Here is a 23,962-nt window from a genome sequence, read left to right as displayed (position 1 = left end):
ATATTATTTCTGTTTCTGAAGCTACAACTAATTCCACACTAATTCTTCAAAATTCGAAATTGAAGTTAAAATATCTTATTTTGATGAGGAAAAAATATTGAATATTTTATTTTTTATATTAGAAATAATAAAAACGTATTTTAAATAACTAATTAAAAAGAAATTTTATTGTATGGATTGGAACGGATATCAGCTGATTTGTTTTCATCTGTGCGCACTGCCAGCCAGCAGGAGCAGCCACCAGCCACTGTGCTTTTGAGGTTGAAGTCAAGCTGAAAATTTTATTTTGTTTCAAATTGTAATTTTAGGTTATTATTTCATTTTCTGTCGTGTAACTCAAAACTTCAAGTTATGAGAATTGTTTTTTGTTTATCGTTAGTTTAATATTTTTAAAGATGGATGTTAATCCATCAGCTTCTACTCCGAATAATGAACTAGACGAAATCATAAAGTTAATGTGGGGTACCGATGTGAAAGAAGATGTTTTCCAGAGATGGACTCAAGGTATAAACAGTTTACTGTAATTAAAACTATTTAAAACATATACTCAATACTCTATTCAATACGTTTTTGAGAATAGTGCAATTTTAAACTTAAAAGTTCTTTGTGAAAAGATACAGCTTTGTTTTCTTAATGACAACACAAGTTTGTCATTGCAATAAATTAACCTAATCTAGCCTACTTCTTAAACTTCCTGCTATATTCATTTTAAATGATGAGTTTGACATTATGATCGTTTCTTTTATATTGGTTATTATGTAATAATTTGGAAATATTTTGGATCTAAGCTAGAAGATCCACGCTAGCTTAGCTCCAAGAAGACTATAGCTAGCTTACGTTATATTAAAATTACTTAGGCCAATTCGATAGTACGGTAAACAATGTAAGCCAGATCAGCTAAATCGTAGTAGGTATGCTGTAACGGCACAATGTATTATTATTATTATTTTCGTAGGGACGGATTCAATGATCCAAAGGTTTGAAGAACCCCACACGTCAACCGAAGCTTATTGTGTTCCTAAGTATTATGTTAGGCAAACCAATACCTGTGTCCTTTGGAATTGTCCCCTATGCTAACATCCCATTCATCAACTGGTTGCTTGTCGCAATCCATTGTGATATGCTTGGATGTCTCTTCAGACTGATTAGTCCTCGTGACCTACGTGATTTCCATTCCTGGCCTTCTTTGAAGGTCCCTCCGCTGAGAAATGGGTGGCCAAGTTGCCTCTAGGGCGCCTGGCCACCTACACTCAGCCTCTTCACCCACATTTGTGCCTGGAGTTTCACCCATCTTTGGTCTCTTGGGTTTTTTTTATTTTTGCCCCTCCGAAACTTTGCAGGGTCAAAAGCCTCACCTCTCCTGAGAATTTTTGCCTAAATGGCCACCCTTCTTTGAGCAATGGTGAGGTTTGGTCTCTCCACACACAAACTCGTGACCTACGTGAGTTCCACTCCTTGCATTTTTGTAGGTCCTTCCGCTGAGAGAGGGGACGCAAAACTGCCTCTAGGGCGCCCGGCCACCCTCGACTCAGCCTCTTCACCCACATTTGTGCCTGGAGTTTCAACCATCTCTGGTCTCTTGGGTTTTTCTTTTTGCCCCTCCGAAACTGCCCTGATGGGGCAGATCCGTAGGTTTGAAGGCAAGGCAACTTCTGGAGCTCCTTGGAGTGCCTTTTAGTCGCCTCCCACGACAAGCAGGGATACTGTGGGTGAATTCTGTTTTTTCAACACATTCTTGAATACGATGTTCGACTCCCCCAACCCACAGGGGGCACAATGTATCATAACCAATATTCATGAGTATCGCTTGCGTAATGAGTATCTTATGCAGATGAATCTGCGATGCTAAGCTGCTCCTCACACTATACCAAATTTCAGATGATAATTTAGTCACTATGATAAATTAATAGATTATCAATAATATATTATATAATACAATTTTACGCGTTCAATGTGATCACACTCAAAAGTTTATTGTGACGTTACTTGTAACTACATTCTATACTGTAGGCTACTTTACAATTTTCACTTGTGATGAATGAATGATTTCAGGTTTCAACTTCAGCACAGATGAGCCGACCGCCTTAATCCAATTTGCTGGTGGCCCTTGTGCAGTCTTGGCTCCTGTGCAAGCATTCATTATCAAGATTCTTATTGCTGAATCTTTGTCCGCGAGTTGTAGCAACTGGAGAGATGTCAGTACAATTTTCATTTCTATTACTATTCTAACTCTATTGAATTCATTCCAGTTTTTCTCAAACTGAATCAAATTGGATTATTTTCCAGAAATTCATGTTCTGAGAAACCAAGTTTATCATTTGATGAATAATGTTCAAAGAAAATAATTCCTCTAAGAATGTATTTTTTAAAAAATCAAGAATTTATGTACTACAGTATTAATATTCTAAAATGAGTAATTTCAAAGATTTCAACTTTAGGCGCTTTTATCTTAATAAGTAAGAATAATAAAAGTTTTAAGTGAAATTTATTAAAATTTGTTGACCTGATAGTATTATATTGAACTAAATTGGATAAAAAATCCTGAACATTTGAATGTCATTGGCAAATTGTTTTAAAAACGTGTTGTACAATCTCAATTTATTACAAACCCTAAAAGGTGTTCATTTCAACTGCCATGTTAAATGATTTCATATTTCTTTTAATTACCGATTTGGTGTGCTATTGTATAAACCCACATATTAAATCGAATTCAAATGATCTAATTTATTACCAAACCAAGCAACAGTGGTGTTGAATCAACTCAGTCAAAAATCGAAATAAAATTAAGAAAAAGGTTCTTCGTATTATTATTATAAGATTGCAGTAATGTAAGAGTTTTTCAAATATTAACTAATTAACAAATCTCGTCCCTCTAAATTTGTGTTGTTGGTTCACCATGAGAAGCACCCTGGATAGCTCGCTAAATCAGACTAGATCTTAATCTACAAATACGTTACTATGTTTCAAAAATTTAGACCTTATTGTCTTGCCTTATTCTTGAATAAATCTTTTTTATTCTAGAGAACCCAATAGAAGGCGGCCAAAGCAGTTGAGGCATCAATTCAGTCCCATAAGATTAATGTGAAAATAAAAAACTCAAATCATGCATTCTTTTCGGAAAATAATATCACGTTTACAGTTTACATAAGATATTCTAGAAAAAATCATTGGATGAAATGTTTAATGTAGCAGGGCAGCTGCTTCCTCAAATTTTAAACATTCCTTCAGAAATATTTAAATTATGTTTAAACTTCAAGCACCGTAGTTCATTTTTGCTTTATTGCATTTTTGAAAAATTGAAACGCAATTGTCCTGAAGATTCAGCTTCTCTTTCCAATGCCATCTAGAACGTAAATTTCTGTCCATAACTAACGGGGTTGTGTGTGCCAAAAAATCAATAGACCAAACCCACTGCTACCACGCACTCTTATGCCGGCGTTTCAATCCACTGCCGTCTCTAAGGCCGCATCTACAAGTTGGCCCAACGAAGGCCAGTCTCGACCAGTACAAGTGTGTGGCTGGGTGGTTGCCAGCGCTGGGCTTCATTTACCTACGTTGGGTTACCAGGCTGGGCCAGGGACTGGGCCAACATGTGGATTAGGCAGTGTTCAATCTCGATCTCGCCGAGTTCCTACGAATGACAACGATTGCGAGAGTGTGAATGGCTTTTTCGCCACCGCTTGTCATTACTCCACCTGTATAGATGTACAGCAAGCACCATGCTTGTGTTGTTCACTCGGCAAGAGTGTAGCGTAGGCATCAAACTAAGCATATAAGATACTCGAGTAGATAACCATCTTGCTTTCAAAGCTTTGTTATACATGTGTTTGAGATTACATTTTTACTATATGATTGACATCTATTCTGTTATTACAAGTATCATATTCTATTCCTTTATTGTGAAAGTCTATTCTGTCCAAGTTTGACTGACTGAATTTATTTGTGTATAGATGGAAACAGAAAAAGTGAATCGACTACTGATTCGCGCAGCCTGTGAGATACTGAACCAGGCGCATAGTGGCCGCAAGTATATGCTAGTGCACCTGAACGAGAATGAGTCAGCAGCTGCCGGCCAAGCCAAGGTCAATGACCTCGACCCCGCCGCTTCCTGTCTACTCGTGGACAGGTCCGACATCTTGAGTCCTCCCCTAAACCACAGGCTATTCCATTCTCAGTTGAGGTTAGTTCACAAAGTTCAATTTTATATTGTTTGTTACAGATAAGATCTTAGTTTAACAAATTCTCAGTTTGACATATTTACGACAGTATTGGAGTTTGTGGCCTAAGGCCGACTTAACATTCAACACTGCTGATCATTTTAATGTAAAATTACAGTTAACGGTGACAAAATATAATTTCATCTTCTTGACTATTCCATTCTCAGCTAGCGGTAGGTTGCGAAATATCAGTTTGTCTTGTTTAATATTTATATTGTATGTATCAATGTATAAATAAAATAAATAAATATTTTATTCTCCAATACTTGGAACAAAAATTGAAGACACCATGTTGAACAGTTAATAAGTTGGTGCTGTTTCGTAATAAAACAAAACATATATTTCCATGTCTGTCATTATTTTCTCCTAGGATTTCAGAAAATAAAAATCTTTATTCATAACATGAAATTGTTGAATATGCGAGTGCCAGTCATGAGTCTATATGAACATGTGTTGCTTTGTTAACAATATTGTGGGCAATCTTATAGTGGTTGTAGATATAGAAGTAAATAAATTCTTACCTATAGTGAGGTCCACGTTATAATGACAGTATTTGATCAACTTTAGTTTTGCTATCCTTGTCTATCATTCGACAAAGCCCGTGGTACTATCCATTTCTAGGTCCACAACGATGCCAATTATGCTTTTGACAAGGAGAAATATAATTAATTAATGCAGAGAATCGGCATTGCTATTCTTCTATCTTCATCCACTGCCATTATAACGTGGACCTCACTATATATGCTTAATTTTTTCGCCGTAACGGTATCCTTCACAAAACCTTGTTAAAAATTAGGCTATAGTGAATTATTTTATTCAAAATATTCTAATCAGTGCTCTTCCCTTACAAACCCTTATTATGTACTCGTATCATTGAATTATTGTGAATTTCATGCTGATGTGTATAAAATTATTCAACCTTTTATTACTTTCAGGGTTGTCAGTCTGGATAGTTCGGATGAAGTTGAAGCCTTTTACCTCGAAAGGATAGAAACCTTGAGAGAAACCTTTGGAGTTTTGCTTTTTTTGTATTCTGTCATGTATACTAAGGTAATACGATACTTTTCTGTTATAAGTAGGTAGTTTAAATTATATATCTATTTCATGAACAGATGTTTGATATATTATAGTCATTGTTCAGTAATGTTGCCAGAGTCATATTGAAAGAGGATGATTATTTATTTATTTATATAGCTTTTATCGGCAGAGAGATCCTCTTGGATGTTCTGCCTGGCCGTATTACCCAATGTCATTTCCTATCAACACTCAAGCTTATAAGTGATGTGTTGGGTTCTTCATGTTTTCTTACTAAAAATCTGCACTTTCACTCTCTGAGTTTCTATTTTATAAAGTTTAAAATCAAGAGAACTATTTTCAAACACAAAATCACATTTAAAAAGCAAACAAATATAAAAATTTCAATGATAATTTTCAACTGAAAATTTCAAATTACAATTTTTTCCGTGGCAACCAAAGAGGATGATTATCGTCAATTATAATTATACTCATTGGAACATTATATTTATGAAGAGTGAACATTTTCCTTGATGATTGACTCTTAATATAAAGGCCCTAAGTTTGGAAGTTGTCAATATTCGTCGCTTGTGTGATGGTTAAGACTACGTTTTTTTCTGCATAACAATTTAAAACTGATGGCATCATCTGGCAAATTTGCTGTAGTCTGCTTCTGTATTAAAGTAGTTACCATGGTTGCGAAAGGTACTCGTGCAGGCTACGAAACTTCCTCTGAAAATACTTGGAGTATAAGGTTTTCGCCCCCTACTAACTATTTCATTTGAAATCAGATATTTGTTTGCTCCAGTTCATTCTACACTGATCTAATTCTTGTCCATATTTTCATGGATGAAATAAATGATTGCAGATATTAGGTTTGTTAGATAGCTATTGTATTCTAAATTCAACTTCAGCTGCAGGGCTCCCTTTATCAATAATCTCGAAATGGGTAACTTGAATGGTAATCTATCTTATATCAATCAATTAATTCTGATTTGCAGAAATTAGTTTTTGAATTATAAATATTTGACATTTAAATGAAATGTTATGTTTCTAAGGAATGTAAACCAAGTAGACATTGTTTATAATTATTATTAATGAAATTCTTCTTCTTCCTATTTCACATGTTGGATTCATATTCGAAGTTGAAAATTTCAGCTAACATTTTGTTTCATAAAAATCGGACATACATTCAATTCGTATAATTAGTTAGTGATATGGTTAATTTTTGTTTATATTATACAGGGTCTGGATCAGCTGCACACGGAAGTGACTGATGTTAGCGAGCCAATGATTGATGCCGAGTATGGCTACGGCAGTCAGTGTCTTATAAACCTCATGATTACCGGGAGAGCAGTCGCTCATGTCTGGAACAATGACCAAGATGTTGGAGGACTGAGTTAGTTAGTTCTTTATCTTTTCATCACTTTTATTTTTTTATGCCACTCAAGCCCAACTTTATCGTATTTTTGGGCAGTACTTGTTTAGTAGTTTAGTACTTGTTTATTACTTTAGTATTTGCTTAGTATTCTAGTACTTGCTTAGTACTGTATAGTACAAGGTGCACCAGAGAAACTTACTTATTTGAAAGGTCAATAAAAACAAAAGTAATCTAGTTATTGTTTTAATTTTTTTTATATGAAAATACAATTTCCCATTTTTTTTCATGCAGTCTTGAAAATGAGATCAGATCAATGGCGACCCCCATTGCGCATACACTGGTGATCTCGATTTTTGAAATTTGTATACACTCGTTGCAGTATATCAATCGGTATGTTGGCAATGGCGTCGCGAATGTTGTTCTTGATGTGCTGTGATCCGTGGTCGATCGACATAAATCAGGGATTTCAAATAACCCTATAAAAAAATCACATTGAGGAAACGCATGTCGAAATCAGCACTGAAAAATAAAGATCCCGTCTTCAGGCAGGTTGTCAATCAGCATATCACATGAATTTTGACCGGCAACAAAACTGCCCGGCTCTCAACTGTGAAGGCCCGCTGCTCTCTAGACTAGAACATGATGGCTACTTACTTGAGGAAGGATAAATTTGGGAAATTCCCCCTCCAGATGCGACCTCTCTTGCCCCTCTACACGTCCAATTCACCGCGTGGGAATTTTTCAAATTAGTAAGTTTCTCTGGAGCACCTTGTACTTGCTTTTTTGGTAGTGGTCGATTTGTTCACCTACTTAAATGTGTACTTTATGATTACTAGACTGACCCATTACAGCGCAGATCATCAACTCTTCTAATTTGTTGACATAGGACAGTAAGAACGACAGACGACAGTGGGAACTGTATGTAGTCTACTGTTGAATTACCATGAGTAATATATTTTTGTTGAAGATTCTACAAGTTGAAGACCAACTCAAAAGATTTTGGAACTGTTGTAGGCTACAGATATTTTTTGTGAAATAAGATTTATATTAAATAAAAATTCTACCAATCCAAAAACCTATCCAAAAGCTTCTGGTGTCTTATTTATGGATGTCTAATTGAAAAATATAAATGTAAGAACTCGTCTTTAAACTAAAATATCTATTATTAGTGGACACTAAGATTTCTCCTGATTCAAGTTTCAAACAACTGATTTTTGTAAAAAATTGTTATTATATGAGGTTGTTGCTGAAATGAGTGAAGTCTAAAAACAGTGATTTTTCAATTTTATTTCCAGAGCTACGGGGAATCGACAAACAGAGTAAGATTGGGTTTCTTGCTCTACTGGAACATCTTAGGTACTGTGAAGTTGGATCTTTTCTAAAAAGCCCAATCAACCCTGTCTGGGTGCTTGGCAGTGAAACACATTTAACAGGTAGGCTATTGCTAGTATTCTTCGTCCATAATAAAAATTATATTTACAGTATATATACCGGGTGTTTCAAAAAGAATTACCCAATTTTAAACAGTCATATCTATTAAAAAGAATGGTTTACACAAACCAATTTTACATGAAATTACTCACAGAAGTATCAAGTTTATGATGATGTATTATAAGAGTGTTCTATGTGTCCTCCTTTTGAGGCTCGGATGACATCTAGACGGTAGCCAAATTCATCCCAGACTGTTCACAAGATGTCTTCTCGGACTGTAGCTACTGCATCAGTTATCCTGGTTCTTAGCTCCTCAATATCAAGTGCTATTGTTCAAGTACTTGTTCGTTTGCTAAACGTTGTTCACTGTGCTGCTGTATTGATTATTGGTGTTGAATGTAAATACAACCAGCAATATTTGGAAATACCTGGTTTTTCAAGAAGAATGGCCCAATTTTAAACAGTTATATTCATTTTAAAATTTTTTGTACAATATAGTGTTAAGGGTGGAACAACGTTAAATATTGTGTTTATGTTCCTCCCTTAACACTATACTGTACAAAAAATTTTAAAATGAATATAATAATAATAAATAAAGCCTTCATTTTTTGTCCAAAACACACATAATTTACATTACTGAAGTACTTCAAAATACTTTTGAAATCAATTTCATTTAAAACAATCAATAGTCTTTTTTATGTTTTGTTTTGGAAACTAAGCCCGTCACCGAGCATAGGCCTCCCCCAGGTTGATCCATCTCTGTCGATCTCTGGCTGCTACCATCCAGTTGATTCCTGCTATTCCGACGATGTCATCCTTCCATCTCACTCTTGGCCGGCCGACGTTCCTCTTCCTCCACGATGGCTCCCATTCAGTCACTTTCTTCGTCCATCTTCCGTCTTGTAGTCGCGAAACGTGTCCTGCCCATTTCCACTTCAGTCTTCTTATAGTTACAATGACGTCTTCCAACTTGATTTTGCTCTTGATGGTTGAAGTGCGAATTCTTTGCATACGGTGAATGTTCAGAATGCTTCTTTCCATAGCCATTTGGGTTTTACGAATAGAGTCTATAGTGCTTGCTCTACAGGCCCAGGTTTGTGCGCCGTACGTAAGAGTGGGGAACACAATCTAAGAACTTTGGTTTTGGATGATAAGCTGACTTCTTTATTTTTCATGATGCATTTGAGTGACCAGAACTTGTTCCAGGCAGCTGTTCGTCTTCGTTTGAGCTCTTTTTCCTCTCTTTTATCGAATGAGAAACACTGACCAAGATAGACTACTTCCTGCGTCCAACTCAAAGCCTTTCCATCCAGCTTAATTATTCCTGGGGCCGCATTTGTCATGAGGTTGGTCTTTTCAGGACTGATTTCAAGCCCAGCTTTCTTACTTGCCTCTGCCAGCTCTAATATCATATTTTTCAGCTCCTGTAGTGACTTTCCTATCAACACCACGTCATCGGCAAATCTCAGGTGGCTCAGGTGCTCCCCTCTTATTGAGATACCTCTTCTTTCCCATTCCAGCTGTTTGAACACCTCCTGGAGAGCTGAATTGAAGAAAATCGGTGATAAGGGATCGCCCTGCTTGACTCCTCTACTCAGTTTGAAATACCTTCCTGCTCTCTCAAGACGAATTCTCGCAGCACTACTCTCATAATAATTCTTGAGAATATTCAAATAGACTTCAGGGACTCCCTGCTCACGAAGAGACTTGAACAAAAAGCCATGATTCAAACTGTCAAAAGCTTTCTTATAATCTATAAAGGCCATATAAATCTCAATTCGATATTCAGACCACTTTTCGATCAATTGATGTAAATTATCAACTGTTGAGAATCCTCTTCTGAAACCAGCTTGCTCATTTGGTTGATGAATTATAAGGATTGGCTGAATACGATTTGTCATGGCTTTCATAAATAACTTTCCAATGCATGATGTAATACTTATTGGGCGATAGTTATTTATGTTATAAATGTCACCTTTTTTGAATAGAAGAATTATATCTGCTAATTTCCACTGGTATGGAACCAGTTGCTCTTTTAGTATTTTATTGAAACAATCAACAAGCGCTCTCAAAATGTTTGCCGAGATAGCTTTTATCATCTCATTAGAAATATTATCTATTCCAGCCATCTTATTATTTTTTAATCCCTTTATAATATCAGACAATTCTTGTTCATGGAAATCGGGTAATTCTTCTTGTGCAGCTGTGACCGTAGTATATGTATCTATACCATTCCAACTTTTGAATAACTCCTCATAATACATAGATGCTTTCTCAATGATGCCTTCTCTCTTCCTATCGATACAGCCTCTTTTGTCTTTCAAACCCGTATTCCATTCCACTCCATTTGAAAGTTTTTTCTCGATTTTCCTTGTAGAGCCTTCAGTTTCTAGAATTTGGTTTATTATATTATTTTCATATTGCTGTAAATCCTTGCGAATATGGCACCTTGCTAATTTGCATAATAAATTATATTCCAACTTTTCTCTTGCATTTTTATGTTTTTTATGCTTCATATCCTCACGAGCTTTTATTATTTCTTTTGTGCTTTGTGATAATTTACTCAAGCTGCTACCTTGTGAAACCTCAAAAGTGTTTTTTATAGCACTTTCCAATATATTATAACTGTCTTGCAAACTAGTTTGGTGATGAGTGAAATTTATCAATTGTATTTTTTGCTCCAGCTCTCTTAAACCATTGTTATTAATCACTGGTGTTCTGCTCATAGTCCTGTTCCACTCTATTCTAGGTCTTCTTGTTGACCAATCTGGTGAAAGCTCAATTATTATCAATCTGTGATCAGTTGCAAAATTAATTCTTCCTGTCACTTCAAAACGCTTAATAATTCCTCTTTGAGCGGTCAGCAAATAATCTATTTCGTTCTTAGTCTGTTGATTGGGCGAAATCCACGTCCACTTTTTCCCAGCTCTTTTTTTGAAAAAAGAATTGATTATCTTCAAGCCCTGCTGAAAACAGAAATCGACCAACAACTGTCCTGCTCCATTCCTTCTGCCATAACCATATTTGCCTACTACATTTGCTTCGTTGTCTTCTTGCAGACCGACCTGAGCGTTGAAATCTCCTAGAATTATTTTTGCATTTTTCCAGTTATTTTTTTCATGTCTGATTGCTGTTGACAATTGATTATCAATTAATTGATTAATCAACTTGATATAAGCTTAATATCTTAGAACAACCTATTCTTATTCTTAGAACAGCGAGTCTTTCTGTTATGCCTTTAAATTCAATTATTCTTGATTTTAATTTTTCTTTGGTTATAAATCCAACTCCTTTTTGGCCTTGAGTTTCTCCAAAATGGTAGAAAATATATCCACTCTTTCTTTGTAAGATTTTTTCATAGTTCCTTCTCACTTCAGATACTCCTAGAACATCTATACTTGTTTCTCCTAGTGCTTCTTCCAATTCACAAAGTCTTTCTTCTGTCCTTAGAGTGCGAACATTTAGAGTTCCTATAATTAATCCTGGGGGGTTTTGGTCGTACTTCCCCACGGTGACCAACCGTCCTGGGGAAAAACTGCTTCTAATTTCATCCGAATCACAATCCATTTTCTTGTCCGTCTTGTTGGTTGGCGGCCTAGTTTCCATTTTTTCCTATTCATTCTGACTGCCTGTTTGATCTAATCTTGAACTACCATCGTGATTTGCATCTGATTGCTCGCTCAGACGATCCTCCTCTTTGCTTTTTTCATCATTTTTCATGAGGAATCTCTCTAGGCTGTTATTCCCACTGAATTTCCTTCCCTTCTTTTTTGACTGGCGATCCTGAGAATTTTTCCTTTCTCCTTGTGGCCGTGGTGATGCCTCTTCACTTCTCGCTCGTTTTCCGGAGTTAGACTCTTGTCTGTCCAATTCTTCCAGGGATAGAAGCGTCCCATCCACCTTTAACTTCTCCCCTATCATGGTTACTCTTCTACCTTCTGCTTTCAATTTTACAAGGTGCGGGAATAATTGCTTCCTGATTTCCCTGCTCTCACGAGAGAAATCCTCCTTTATCTGAACATTTTTGAGCTCTTCTGATTCTTGCAGTTTTCTCTTTGCTCTCAGTATATTGTTTTTCACTACCATCGAATTCAACTTTACAATTACAGGCGATCCTCCCTTATTTTTGTTTGTTCTCCATAATTCTCTAATATAATTTCCATTAAAATCAGGGACCACATTTTGCAAAATTCTTATCACTTCTTGATTCATAGCAAAAAATTCCTTATTTTTTACTCCAAAAAGCAAAAAGTTGAATTTTCTGTCTTTTTCTTCGTTAAGCATGACATTTTTCAAATTTTTCTGTTTCATGTGGTTAATTTCCTTTTTAATCGCATTTATTTCCTTTAGAAAGTTACTATTCAATGTGTCGACCTTATTGTCCAACTCATCAAGTTTCTTCAATTTCCCTAATATTTGGTCTATTTTTTCCTCAATATTATTCATTGTGTGGTTGATTTAATTTTACAGCTACAATACAATGAAAATGACAAACACTGACAAACGATATGGAATGAACGAACAAAGATTACAATACTGACACCTCTAAGGAGAATCTGATTTATCGTTGCTGTGGTGATGAATGGAACTTATCAGAGAATTCTGTAGCCTAGGCCACGGTAGATAAGAAGCCGACAGGCAGTTCAGGTGTTCAGATTCTTTTTCTTCTTCTTCCAACTTCGTACTCTGCTTTTGACTATTATTATTGTTGCTTTATCCTATTATTTCCCTGTATTGCCTGCGCGGTAAATTTAGTTTTTGAAGTTTGATGCAAGTTGATCAAAGTCCATCTTCCTTACTTCAACGTGCGAGTGTATCTTTTTCTAAATCGTTCAATTTAACCTAGAAAACTGGTACTTGTACACTTTTGAATGACTGAACTCTGTTACTAATTATCCAAAAAATGTTATTCTCTGTACACTGGACACACTGCGATCTAGAATTAGTTTACCTGCTCAGAAAAACGACATGAGCAAAACTTTGTCACTCGAATTTTCGATTTTTCCACGAACACGATCTGAAGACTATTTTACACAGCAGTTCCAAAATGAATATTGGGCCATTCTTCTTGAAAAACCAGGTATTTCCAAATATTGCTGGTTGTATTTACATTCAACACCAATAATCAATACAGCAGCACAGTGAACAACGTTTAGCAAACGAACAAGTGTGCACTGATCCCATTTCTAATGAGAAGAAGGTTTTGATCAAAATATTGAAGTCCTGATTGAGGTTTATTGAGTGTCAATCGCTTCACTCAATCATATGATCAAGCCGATTGATCTTTTAGGGCCTCCTCAATAGTATCTTGAAGACAGCTTAGCTGCTCCGGAATTAATGTATTGAATTTTCATAAAACACATTCAAGATATCTCTCTTTCTGGACCTAGCATTATTCCTGTGGCAAAGATATCCATTATTCTCTATTTATTTTATCCATTCGCTATCACACAATCTATAACTTAATTGACATTATTGATCCTTAATTCTGATGATAAGATAAACTTCTTTCTTTCACTATAATATTCTATTTTTGAACAGTTCAGAGTGGCGAAGGGAAGATAAATGTAAAATAATGTCATTTCAATTAATAGATATTTATAATACTAGATTAGACAATTACTAATGAAATAGTATGTATTCATCTTACTATGTATCTATGTATCTCCACTTTGTAAGATGACTTCAGAAAGATGTCATCTCTCCTGCTCTCAATTGACGTTCACAGCCTGTTAAGAGTGGTGCAAGAAAACGGGAAATTCAATATTAATTCAATTTTCACGAATAAATTCGTTGAACTTGACGATATCAGTTAGATATTAGTGAATTTTCATAAAACAGATTCGGTGTTAAAGATTGTCATTCAAGATATGAGTGGTATTGATTAAGATTGGTATTCATCATGCCATTTATGACCCTACAATCAAAATGTTCAAAAATGCCTCTTTACTTTTGAATATGAAAGACTAGCAGGTAACCCGTGCTCCGCAAGTGTCTGTTTAAAAACTTGACGTAATGAAATCTTGAAGAATTGAAAATAGGCCTATAACCATCCTAAATTAAGAATCTATATGCAAAATTTCAAGTTAATCAGTCCAGTATTTCAGACGTGATGATGCGTCATTCGTAAATTCCCTATCCCATACGTGTACAAGCCGATTCTTTTCTTTATTATATTACAGATATGCTCTTATTTTGTGTTCATATCTTGTTATGTATCTTATGGAAGCTCTGTGTAACATATTTTGGGGAATAGCTATAATTTTCTCAATTGTTTCCTTCAGCTTATATTGTAATGTTGTAGGACGTATATAATGCATCTTGCCTTCAAGATATCCCATCAGAAATACGTTCATGACGTCAAATGACTGTGGTAATGCTGTCAAAATATTCTCTGTGCTGCAATATTAAGATAATTTTTATTAAATGCTTTCACCGTTATTACACATTCCACACCAGTCCAATGATCCAGGATTACTAAATGGCAATATGTTCACTTCAATCGTGCAAAATTTCGAACAATTGCCGACTCATAGCTGCGAACTCTAAGGGTAAACCACACTGAAAGCGGAGCGTGGCGTGGCGTTGAGGAGCGTCGTGAACAATGTAATGTTAAGTAATGAGCTCAAACACACTGGAAGCGTCTACTCGCAGAGTATGTAATACATTGTAATAACATTGATAGATGAAATAATAAGGTAGTCCTTGTGTTATTTTTCTTCAAAATTTATAGACAAATTTGTACAAAGTCCAAGATAAGGTTAGAATTTTTATAAAATTTCAGTCCAAAATAAACATGAAAACTGTAAATTTGGAATTTAGATGGCTTGAATTAATAAATTAATTAGAAATATTCCACTCAATTACCATTTGTAACGAATAATATAGAGTTATTAAAAAAAATTGGAACCATTCAAGAAACACATTTTTTTAAACTTTGTAATTAATTTCTAATTACAAGTCTTTCTTTAGCAGATAGCCTGTTGGATTCCTGCAATTAGTGACGTGTTTTTCCAAATCAGGCTTCACTCTCGTCAAGATATAATCAAAGGTTGAAGTTGACGTTCGTATGTACTCAAAAAATCAGGACTCATGCTTTCTTAACACATTAGACAGATGGTGAAATTCAAAAATAGTCGACGATTCAAGTTAATTTCAATAACTCTGTCCTAGCAGGCTCAGCTAATATCCAATACTTTAAGTAATTAATCTCACAAAGTAATGTCTGTGCAAACTAGACAACGCCATTTTCCAGGCCATTGACATTTGATGCTTAGAAGCTTCCTGTGTGTATCATGAACGCTCTGACCACGCCACTCCACGCTCCGCTCCGCTTTCAGTGTGGTTGAACCCTAACATTCAAAATGACCCGTTTCCCTGCGCCACTCTGTATTTTATGTTTATCATATAACCTGTATATATTATATGTTTATTACTGCATTTTGTATTTTTGATAAACTAGTTGAAGGTGTGAGTAATATATTTTACTTCAATGTTAATCTCCTGTTAAGCTTCCATTATTAAGGAAATGTTGAAGGATTCATCAATTATTTTCAGTGTTGTTCTCATTCGAGAAACAGCTGGTATGTGCGGAAACGCCCAGTGAAATGGCGAAACGTGTATTCAAGAGCTACGACCCCGAGGGCAATAATTTTATAGCAGCCGATCTTCTGCAAGATGTACTCAACAGCCTCGATCTGGTATCCGACCCCGAATAGTAAGTTTTTGAAAGTAGTTTTCTCTCACACAGTCAGGGCCCATGAGAGGAGTTTCCAATTTAACTATTTCAAATTTTATCATTTTCATGTCATTTTTTTTATTTAAGAATAAATAAATTCATGATTGAACTTTGTGGAATAGATTGTATAACTCTCAGTTGATAAATCTCAATAAGTAATTCTTAATACTACTTCTTTGAGTGTCAAGCTTCGAGTTACGGATCTTGGATATCTGCTTGGTTGACTTATCTTTATTTTGTTGGTGATACTAAAAAGCTCAGTTGACTCTTATCGTACTAGGTCTTGAGATTCTAGTGCATTCTACCAGTATGAAAAACATTTAAAGAGACTTTCAAGGCATTAAATTGTGAACTGAAATAACATAATTATACAAATCACTCATACATTAATGCTCTATTGTAGCCCGTATCATTTGCATCCATGGGTTCGTTTCACTTTAACAGAATCTAGCCTCATACATTATCCCTTTATTAGTTATTTATTTCTTATACATGAGCAATAGCCAATAATATAAATTTTTATGAATTATTGTAAGGAATTTGCCATTTACCTTCTCAATTATTAAATGTATATTATATGTCAAGCATACCTTACCATTGATTATATTTTTAAACGAGTTTTTTTTCTTTTTCAGTGTAGATATTATGAAGAAAAAGTTGGATGGTGACAATTTAGGGATTATCCTACTATCGGCTTTCATGGACGAGTTCTTCCCGGAGCAGACTCCCTCTGCTCCCGACACCTTCACCTTATTCCATTACAATGGAATATCAAGGTCGTGTCCAAACGGAAAGGTATGTAATACCTCTATTACAAATCATTCAAGCGCCTCTTGAGGTTTCCTCAATTCCTAAGCAACTACTCTTAAGGGCTGTAGGTTATGACTGTATATTATTGTAGTCTACTGGGTTGGTGAAAATTATGGAAACAGCCTTCTATTTATTTTACAAGGATAATTTGAAAGTAATGCTCATTTGAGATGAAGCCTATGGTCATCAAGGTTTATCCTTGTAAAAAAAATCTAGTTGTTTCCATAACTTTCACTAATCCTGTATATATGTCCACTATAGCCAGTTATAAAATACAGTAGTGAATTCAACGCGGTGAATGTTGGAATTAAACAATCGCATATTGATTATTTCTCAATTTGCGCAATAATCTCTTGTTCAATCAATCTCCAGCTACGCTTCCCAAGATAATTCCAGCTTGAATGAACAAGACAAGTTGATATAGTTATGCCACTTCTTGATCAAAATCTCACGTTTTCAATGATCTTTTAGAATTTAGAAGAAGATTGAGAAAAATGCTATAATTCGTTAGTTCATGATACAATTGTGGTTTCAAATCTTGGGCTCTGACAGATTCTATGATCCTGATCCAATATTTTCATCAACACTATAATAATCTAGCTCAACTTATAGATTCGTTGAGTAACAGTCTATATAATATTTTTTTATTAATATCTATTCTCATTATTACTATTGCAGGTGGATTGTATGTTTTAACAAATCTACATAGACGTTTGAACGAAAGCAAGTTAAGAATTTTACTAGAGGTGAATGTTTCTACACTCGAACTAGTAGAGAAACGTACATAAAACTCACCGATTTGTTGAAGCATAATTATGTAGCTTATATTGTGGAAATCAACATTAGGAGGAAATATTGCAAATTTGCCAGCATTTATGTAGTGAGAAATGAACAGAGAGATTCTTTAATAACTTGATACTATACTAAAACTGAATTCTTCTTTCGATCCAACATAATTACGACACAAATTCAAGTGAGTCCTCTCAAGCCCAAAGTGTTCATCTCACAAGCAATTTTCATTTTCAATATTAATAAAAATAGAAGATACAATAGCAAACCCGAGCTAACTTTCACGAATATTTTCATGGAATCCGAAACCTTCAATACAAGGGCCAAATACAACACAGATAATAGAGATATGCTAGTGAATAGGACTGGGGTAAAAGGAAATCACCAACTTATTTATCAAACAACTACAGTAGCTATATCTTCATTTATTGTACAAAACACATTGATCATAATATAATGCTCACCATTCAGGAAAAACTCGGCTGAGTCTGTACCATTTCTCTCCCAAATTCTGATAAAAAATTAATGCTTTCCAACATATTATTAGGTTATGAAATCAAAAATCACTGCTTCTACACTTAATTTTTGGTCCAGTAATAGTTATTTGAAAATTTGAAGTTTAACGCAAGAAAAAGAATAAGTGAAAGTACCAGAGAAAATAATAAATTGGAAACTAGAGGAATATTGCACTAACACTATTAACGATAAATAAAAAGTAATGCTTTACTAGTGTAGCACCTGATGGGACAATGCAAGTCAATACCTGATGGCTCGAGAATTCCAGTTCAAATCTAACTACAACTGAGAACGGTGGATCCAGTATTGATAAATTGTTGATTTTCCAGGTGATGTATCAGGAAGGAAACGCAGTGCTATTGGAATGCAACATGAAGTGTGTTCTGGAGAGCAATCCTATGCTGACGTGTCTGCAGACCAAGTGGCCGAGCATAGAAGTGCAATGGACGCTTGGGACGACGCCTTCTCTCAACTAGCTCGCAGCTTGGCTCCCCTGCTCTGCTCTGCTCTGCTCCGGTCAAAAGCACAAAAACTGTTCCTCTCGATTGCGGCTAGAAACGTGGCAACACTGCTGTAGAGATTCGATAGTTGTTCAACGACGGACAGTCAAACTGTGCAGTTTTATGGACGGACATTCCTGTATAGCGAATCAGTCCAACTCAGTTAAAAGGCCTACTTATGTTTGGAGAGAATCAAAACACCAGTACAATTATTATGAAGCATTCTGCTTGCATACAGTAACAACACATTCACAAAATATCTATTACTTTATTAATTTCTAATTTACATTTTGAAAATGTTACGTTTGAATTTATTCGATTTACCATTCCTCTGATATAATCAGACATCCTGGATTGATGAACTTATTCTGGATAAAGGAATTCAATATTTTTATTAAAATCTATTTATCTATTTCAGTAACATTTTTGGGGCGTATATGACTCAGTCAAGTATTAATTCTATTTATATGCTCTTGCATTGTAATAAATTATTCAAATGAACCAACTAATTTGGGTGTATTATATTCTTTTTATAATCCTGAACTCACTATTAATAGGTAATTCATTGCCACTATAACTTGTAGTTTAGGTTTGTGATATTGTATTAAGCTACAATCCAAAGTGTCTCTCAAAAATATAAGTGATTCGACTATATTGTTACTAATAAAGCACTATTCACAAAGATAAAATAGAAGTTGTCTTTAATGAAATTATTGCAACAAAATATTAGCGGTTCCACGAATTATATCTATAATTCTTAAATAATCTCGATATTTTTCATATACTGTATATTATATAAATTATAATATAATAAAGAAAATAATTAGCATTTACATGTACGGGAAATACATGAATGACAAGTCTGAACTACTGAACAGATTAACTTTGCAAATAGATTCTTAATATACCGAGGATAGTTACAGGCCTATTTTCAGTACATCAAGTTTTCAGTTTAAGTTTTTAATTCGTCAAGCTTTCAGTTTACTTTGCTTGAGAGTGGTCATAGATAAAATAGTGTATTCAACGGTTTTATCTTATATCTTATCATTCTTCTTCTATTTATATTAATCTATGATCTATATTCTATTATTATAATTAAGAAAAGAATTGGCCTATACAATATATACGGGATAGGAAATACACGAATGACGCATCATCACGTCTGAACTACTGGACAGATTAACTTGAAATTTTGCATAAGAATTCTTTATTCACCAAGTATATGGTTATAAACCTATTTTTTGTTCTTCAAGATTTCAGTTTGTCAAGTTAATTTGAGATCATCCGCTCTAAATTTTAGTCTTTGCAGATTTTTTGGGACTAGTTAGAAGGTGTACCCATTGTGCTAAATGGATGAGGGTAGTTTAAAAGTAGCAGTTTTTCTTTTTTTTTTTTTGCTTGCGAGCTTATAATATTGTGGGAAGAATGCGTTCCACCGATAAAAATTAAGCTTGATAAATTTCCTACAAGTTTTGTCTCTAAATCTTTGTGATATTATATCCAACAGTTTTCGAGATATCCGTTCTTGAAAGTGTGAATTTTTCCGAATAGCAGTTTCTCTTCCAATATTTTGCTCTTTCAGGGCTTTAACTCACCAATAATGTATTGAAAAAAATGAATGCTTGTCATAGAGTTTCAGAGCATATGACATTCCCTCTCATAATAATAATATGTAATGTTTCACTATTTCATATTTTCCTTCAATAATTGTTATATCAGTATTATTATCATCAATTGTTAAATATTTAATTTTGCAACAAATAAATTTAAAGGGAATGTGTGGAACACAACTGTTGACTTCGCAGTTTTATTGGGACTAGTTAGGTAAGCATGTCACAAATCCCCCATCCCTAACCCCTGTACTTAATGTGTAGAACCGCTAAGGGCTAAGTTGACACTTTTTGCAAAATTGAAGACTTCTTATCCACACTGGAGCTGCTATATTGGAGAGTTATAAGCCATGAATGAGCGAAAAAAATCAGATGAATCTTTTCAAAATTTCTCTTATTCAGGAGCGGATATCTCGAGAAATGTTTGAGATATCACAAAGCTTTAGAAGACAAACATGCAAATTCGAAAAATAATACATATAAAAGTAATGATATAACGAACTGTACATGGTTTTTATTATTGTTGACAGGCTAATTACCTTGATATAAGATTATATTCGAGTCAACGATGATTTTTATGGGAGTGAATTCAGACTACCCCATTTTTTGCTCATCGGTTACTGTCATATAGACAAGTCTCTTGCTTCCCCCCAAATTCCTATTCAAAGTTTTACTCTGCAGAGTTTTTGTAGATCGTTATATCTCAGCTTCTTACGTAATAATGTCATTATATCTCATTATTTACGTAAATAATGTACCCATGAATCTCTCATTCTCATCTTACCACATGTTTGCTGATGATCTGATTACTAGGCATTTCCCTTTTGATCGCTTTCACTTGTCTGTTGAAAATGCCAATTTAAACATTGCTGAGCTTGCATCATGGTCTGAAGCACATGGGTTAGCATTAAATCCTATAAAGACAAAAAGTATATTGATTGGTTATCCAAGACTCATGAATCAGTTGGATATAGTTGGCTCAAATGTTGTAATCAGGGGTAACATTGTTCCTTATTCTGAATGCGTTAGGATATTGGGAGTACTTATTGATTCATCAACCCTTTGCGGTCGGTTGGCCAGTTGTACTGGCCACATTAGTTGCATATGCAGCCCGGAAATATTTCAATCTGAGTTGTCCCCGACGCTCGCATGGCCAGTGCTACTGGCCAGCTCCTTCTCACTGTCAGCTCGACAGCCATATATTGATAGTTCCCTCCCACCAACTCGGAATTATTTTTACTCCATTCTACAGGTTTTTCAGAGTGTATTTCAAATTGAAAAAACATAAATGAATTCAAGTAAAAGTATTATTTTATTCACATACACATATATTTAAGTTTATGAATTTAATGGAATATATATTTAAAAGTTGAACATATTAATAAATTTCATTCTTGAAATCTTCTTCTTTTTCAGCTGTGAATCAATTCAGTCAAGTCCAATCAAGTTTCAGTCCAATTTAAATTTTTTGTTACAATGATATTTCTCAAAACACTCACCTACATGTAGTTTGGGATTTTTTGAGCACGTTTTACAAAAAAAAACTGTTCTTTTTCTCTTTTCCTGGCCGTCAATCACTGCAAACGGCAAAGTCTCTGGTCTTGCCGTCTAGTAGTTGATAGAGCAGATGCAATTTGCCATTAAGTCTATCATCATCCACTAATTGAAACGGTCTTCCTCGTTTTTTTAATTTCTTACCTCCCCAACAAGCTCATTGATCAATATTTTCCTGAAACATCTCTGACGGACTTTATTTTTTATGTCTTGGTTGTCATTGAAAAGAATGAAAGAGTTGACAATTGCTGTTTCAAACAACCAGAAGAACACTTTCCTCCATTGGTAAAGAAAATAATATAAGATATGAAAATCAAAAGTAACCGTATTCACTTTACAAACTCTCTATCATATGTAAGCAATGTACAGTGTTGACATGAGAATGAGACTGAGACAGCTGTGGAGGTGTGGACAATATGCCATCTGTTATTATTATTCACTATAAAGTTGGCAGAAGTGTTCTATTTAGTTGAAGAAATACTCAGTAGATCCCACCACTGAAAAGAACAGACAGCAGTGTGAAAATATATATTATGTATTACTGCAAGATATATTGTTGGCCAGTGGTGCTGGCCAGCTGTTTCGATGACTTTTATGTTGGCTAGTCCCACTGGCCATCTGATCGGCTGGGACAACCCAGTTGAAATAAATCTGAGTTGCTACGCAAAATTGTCTGGTCAGTACAGCTGGCCACCCGACTGACAAAGACAAACTATACCTTAGTTTTAAGATCGCAAAGGGTTAAGTTGGCGTGAGCAAACAACTCATGTTTGCAACAGAGTGTTTGGTGGGATGCATCAATTGAAAAGAATCAAGAGATTCCTCCCTAGATCTGTCAGAGTGACTCTGGTAAATTCTCTGGTCGTACCATTCCTCTTCTATTGTTGTGTGGTCTACAACGATCTCACAAACGAATTGGATGTGAGGTTGCAGCGATCGTTCAACTATGCAGTACGTTACATATATGATGCCAGACGAGATGCTCATATTACACCACTTTTCAAGGAAATTTTTCTTACTGTGCTTAGTTTTCAAAATCCTGATCATGAAGGAGGGTCCAGTGTATCTCTCTGAATAATTCACATTGTTGAATGACGTAAATCTTGGACGCCGTACAAGGTCTCATTGCTTCACACTTCAAATACCGCTGCACCGTACCGCCATCTTCAACAACTCATTCGTTGTAACGGCTTCAAGGCTGTGGAATGAGCTACCAGAAAGAATTGTGTTCTCTCCATCTCTATCCATTTTTAAAAGGAGACTCCATGACCATTTGAATAGTTATCAATGAGTGCGTGCAAACTGTTAGTTTGGCGAGCAGTGGAATTCAAGTACAGGTGTGCAGTTTTTTCCAAGCTCATTAAGGGCAGAACATGGCAATATTACTCTCTTCTTAGGTATATAATAATTTGCAGTGTGTCTGGTGCTTTTGGAAAACTTGACAAGTTTCTCTTCATTTTCAACCCTCTTCTGTCTTTCTTCATTCTCTCATCTTCATCTTCTTTATAATTTGTTTTTTCCTATAAGTTTTTGTCTTAATATTTTATCATGTAACATATCCATTCTTCATTTTTTTCCTTTCAGTTTTTGCAGTTTTATTTTTTATTGTTAATCTTAGTGAAAGTTGTAAGAACGTTCAATTAATTCAGGTGTCGAACTATATCTAATGTAATACTTATATTTATCTTGCTTTGTATTTTGTTCTTGTTTTATTAATTGTATAACAAGCTTTGTATTTTCTTTGTTCTATTGTGCAATGGGTCTCTTCAGACCTTGCACACGAAATAAATAATCAATCAATAAAACAATCTTAAATCAAGTTATCAACCTGAATTTGATTTCATTGTGCTCAAAACATAATTTCCTTCCATATTATATTCAATTGCTGAATATTCACGGTTTAGTTATTGTTTTATCATATATTAATATGCCACATATGTTATGGGAAATTCGGATAGCCAACTCCAAGCATCAAGGGATCGTGTATATCGTGTATACCTAGATCGTTCAAGCACTTGAACGGGTCTGTTAAGACTTAAATAAGTCTGAAGAGTATAGATTACAGCATCAAACATTATTTTAAAGCTCTTGAAACGAGCTACATATTTTATTAGAAACTTTTTTGCTGAAACTGTAAACATAGAATTCCCTGATGATTGAAAAAAATAAATTATTAGAAATTGAAGCTAAAAATTCTACAATACAGGAACTCCTAAACGCTTACCTATATTTAGCAGGAAAATTAATTGGCCAACAATATTATGCAGTCTTTACTCTGCAAAAACTGAATTGAGAGCTGGGATATTAACGTTCTAAGAAACTCTGAAGCGGTATTTTGGAGAAGGCAAGAGGAGTAGGGGTGGAGACTTTTGTCAGAAGGTCAGAAGAAAATTGTCTATATA

General features: G+C 34.9%; 1 protein-coding gene across 1 annotated transcript; it reads left to right on the top strand.

Moving 5' to 3' along the window:
- Nucleotides 1–208: 208 nt before the first annotated feature.
- On the top strand, nt 209–19,085 carry LOC111044721 (ubiquitin carboxyl-terminal hydrolase MINDY-3 homolog). Its single transcript, XM_022329934.2, has 9 exons — nt 209–504; nt 2,053–2,195; nt 3,951–4,180; nt 5,153–5,267; nt 6,477–6,630; nt 7,908–8,045; nt 15,601–15,760; nt 16,417–16,576; nt 18,226–19,085. Exons 1-9 carry the CDS (start codon nt 396–398, stop codon nt 18,370–18,372), a joined length of 1,356 nt encoding a protein of 451 aa, XP_022185626.1. The 5' UTR covers nt 209–395; the 3' UTR covers nt 18,373–19,085.
- Nucleotides 19,086–23,962: the final 4,877 nt, after the last annotated feature.

This window comes from Nilaparvata lugens, chromosome 1, assembly GCF_014356525.2.
Source record: "Nilaparvata lugens isolate BPH chromosome 1, ASM1435652v1, whole genome shotgun sequence".
NCBI lineage: Eukaryota > Metazoa > Arthropoda > Insecta > Hemiptera > Delphacidae > Nilaparvata > Nilaparvata lugens.
This window is presented reverse-complemented; position numbering and strand designations above follow the sequence as displayed.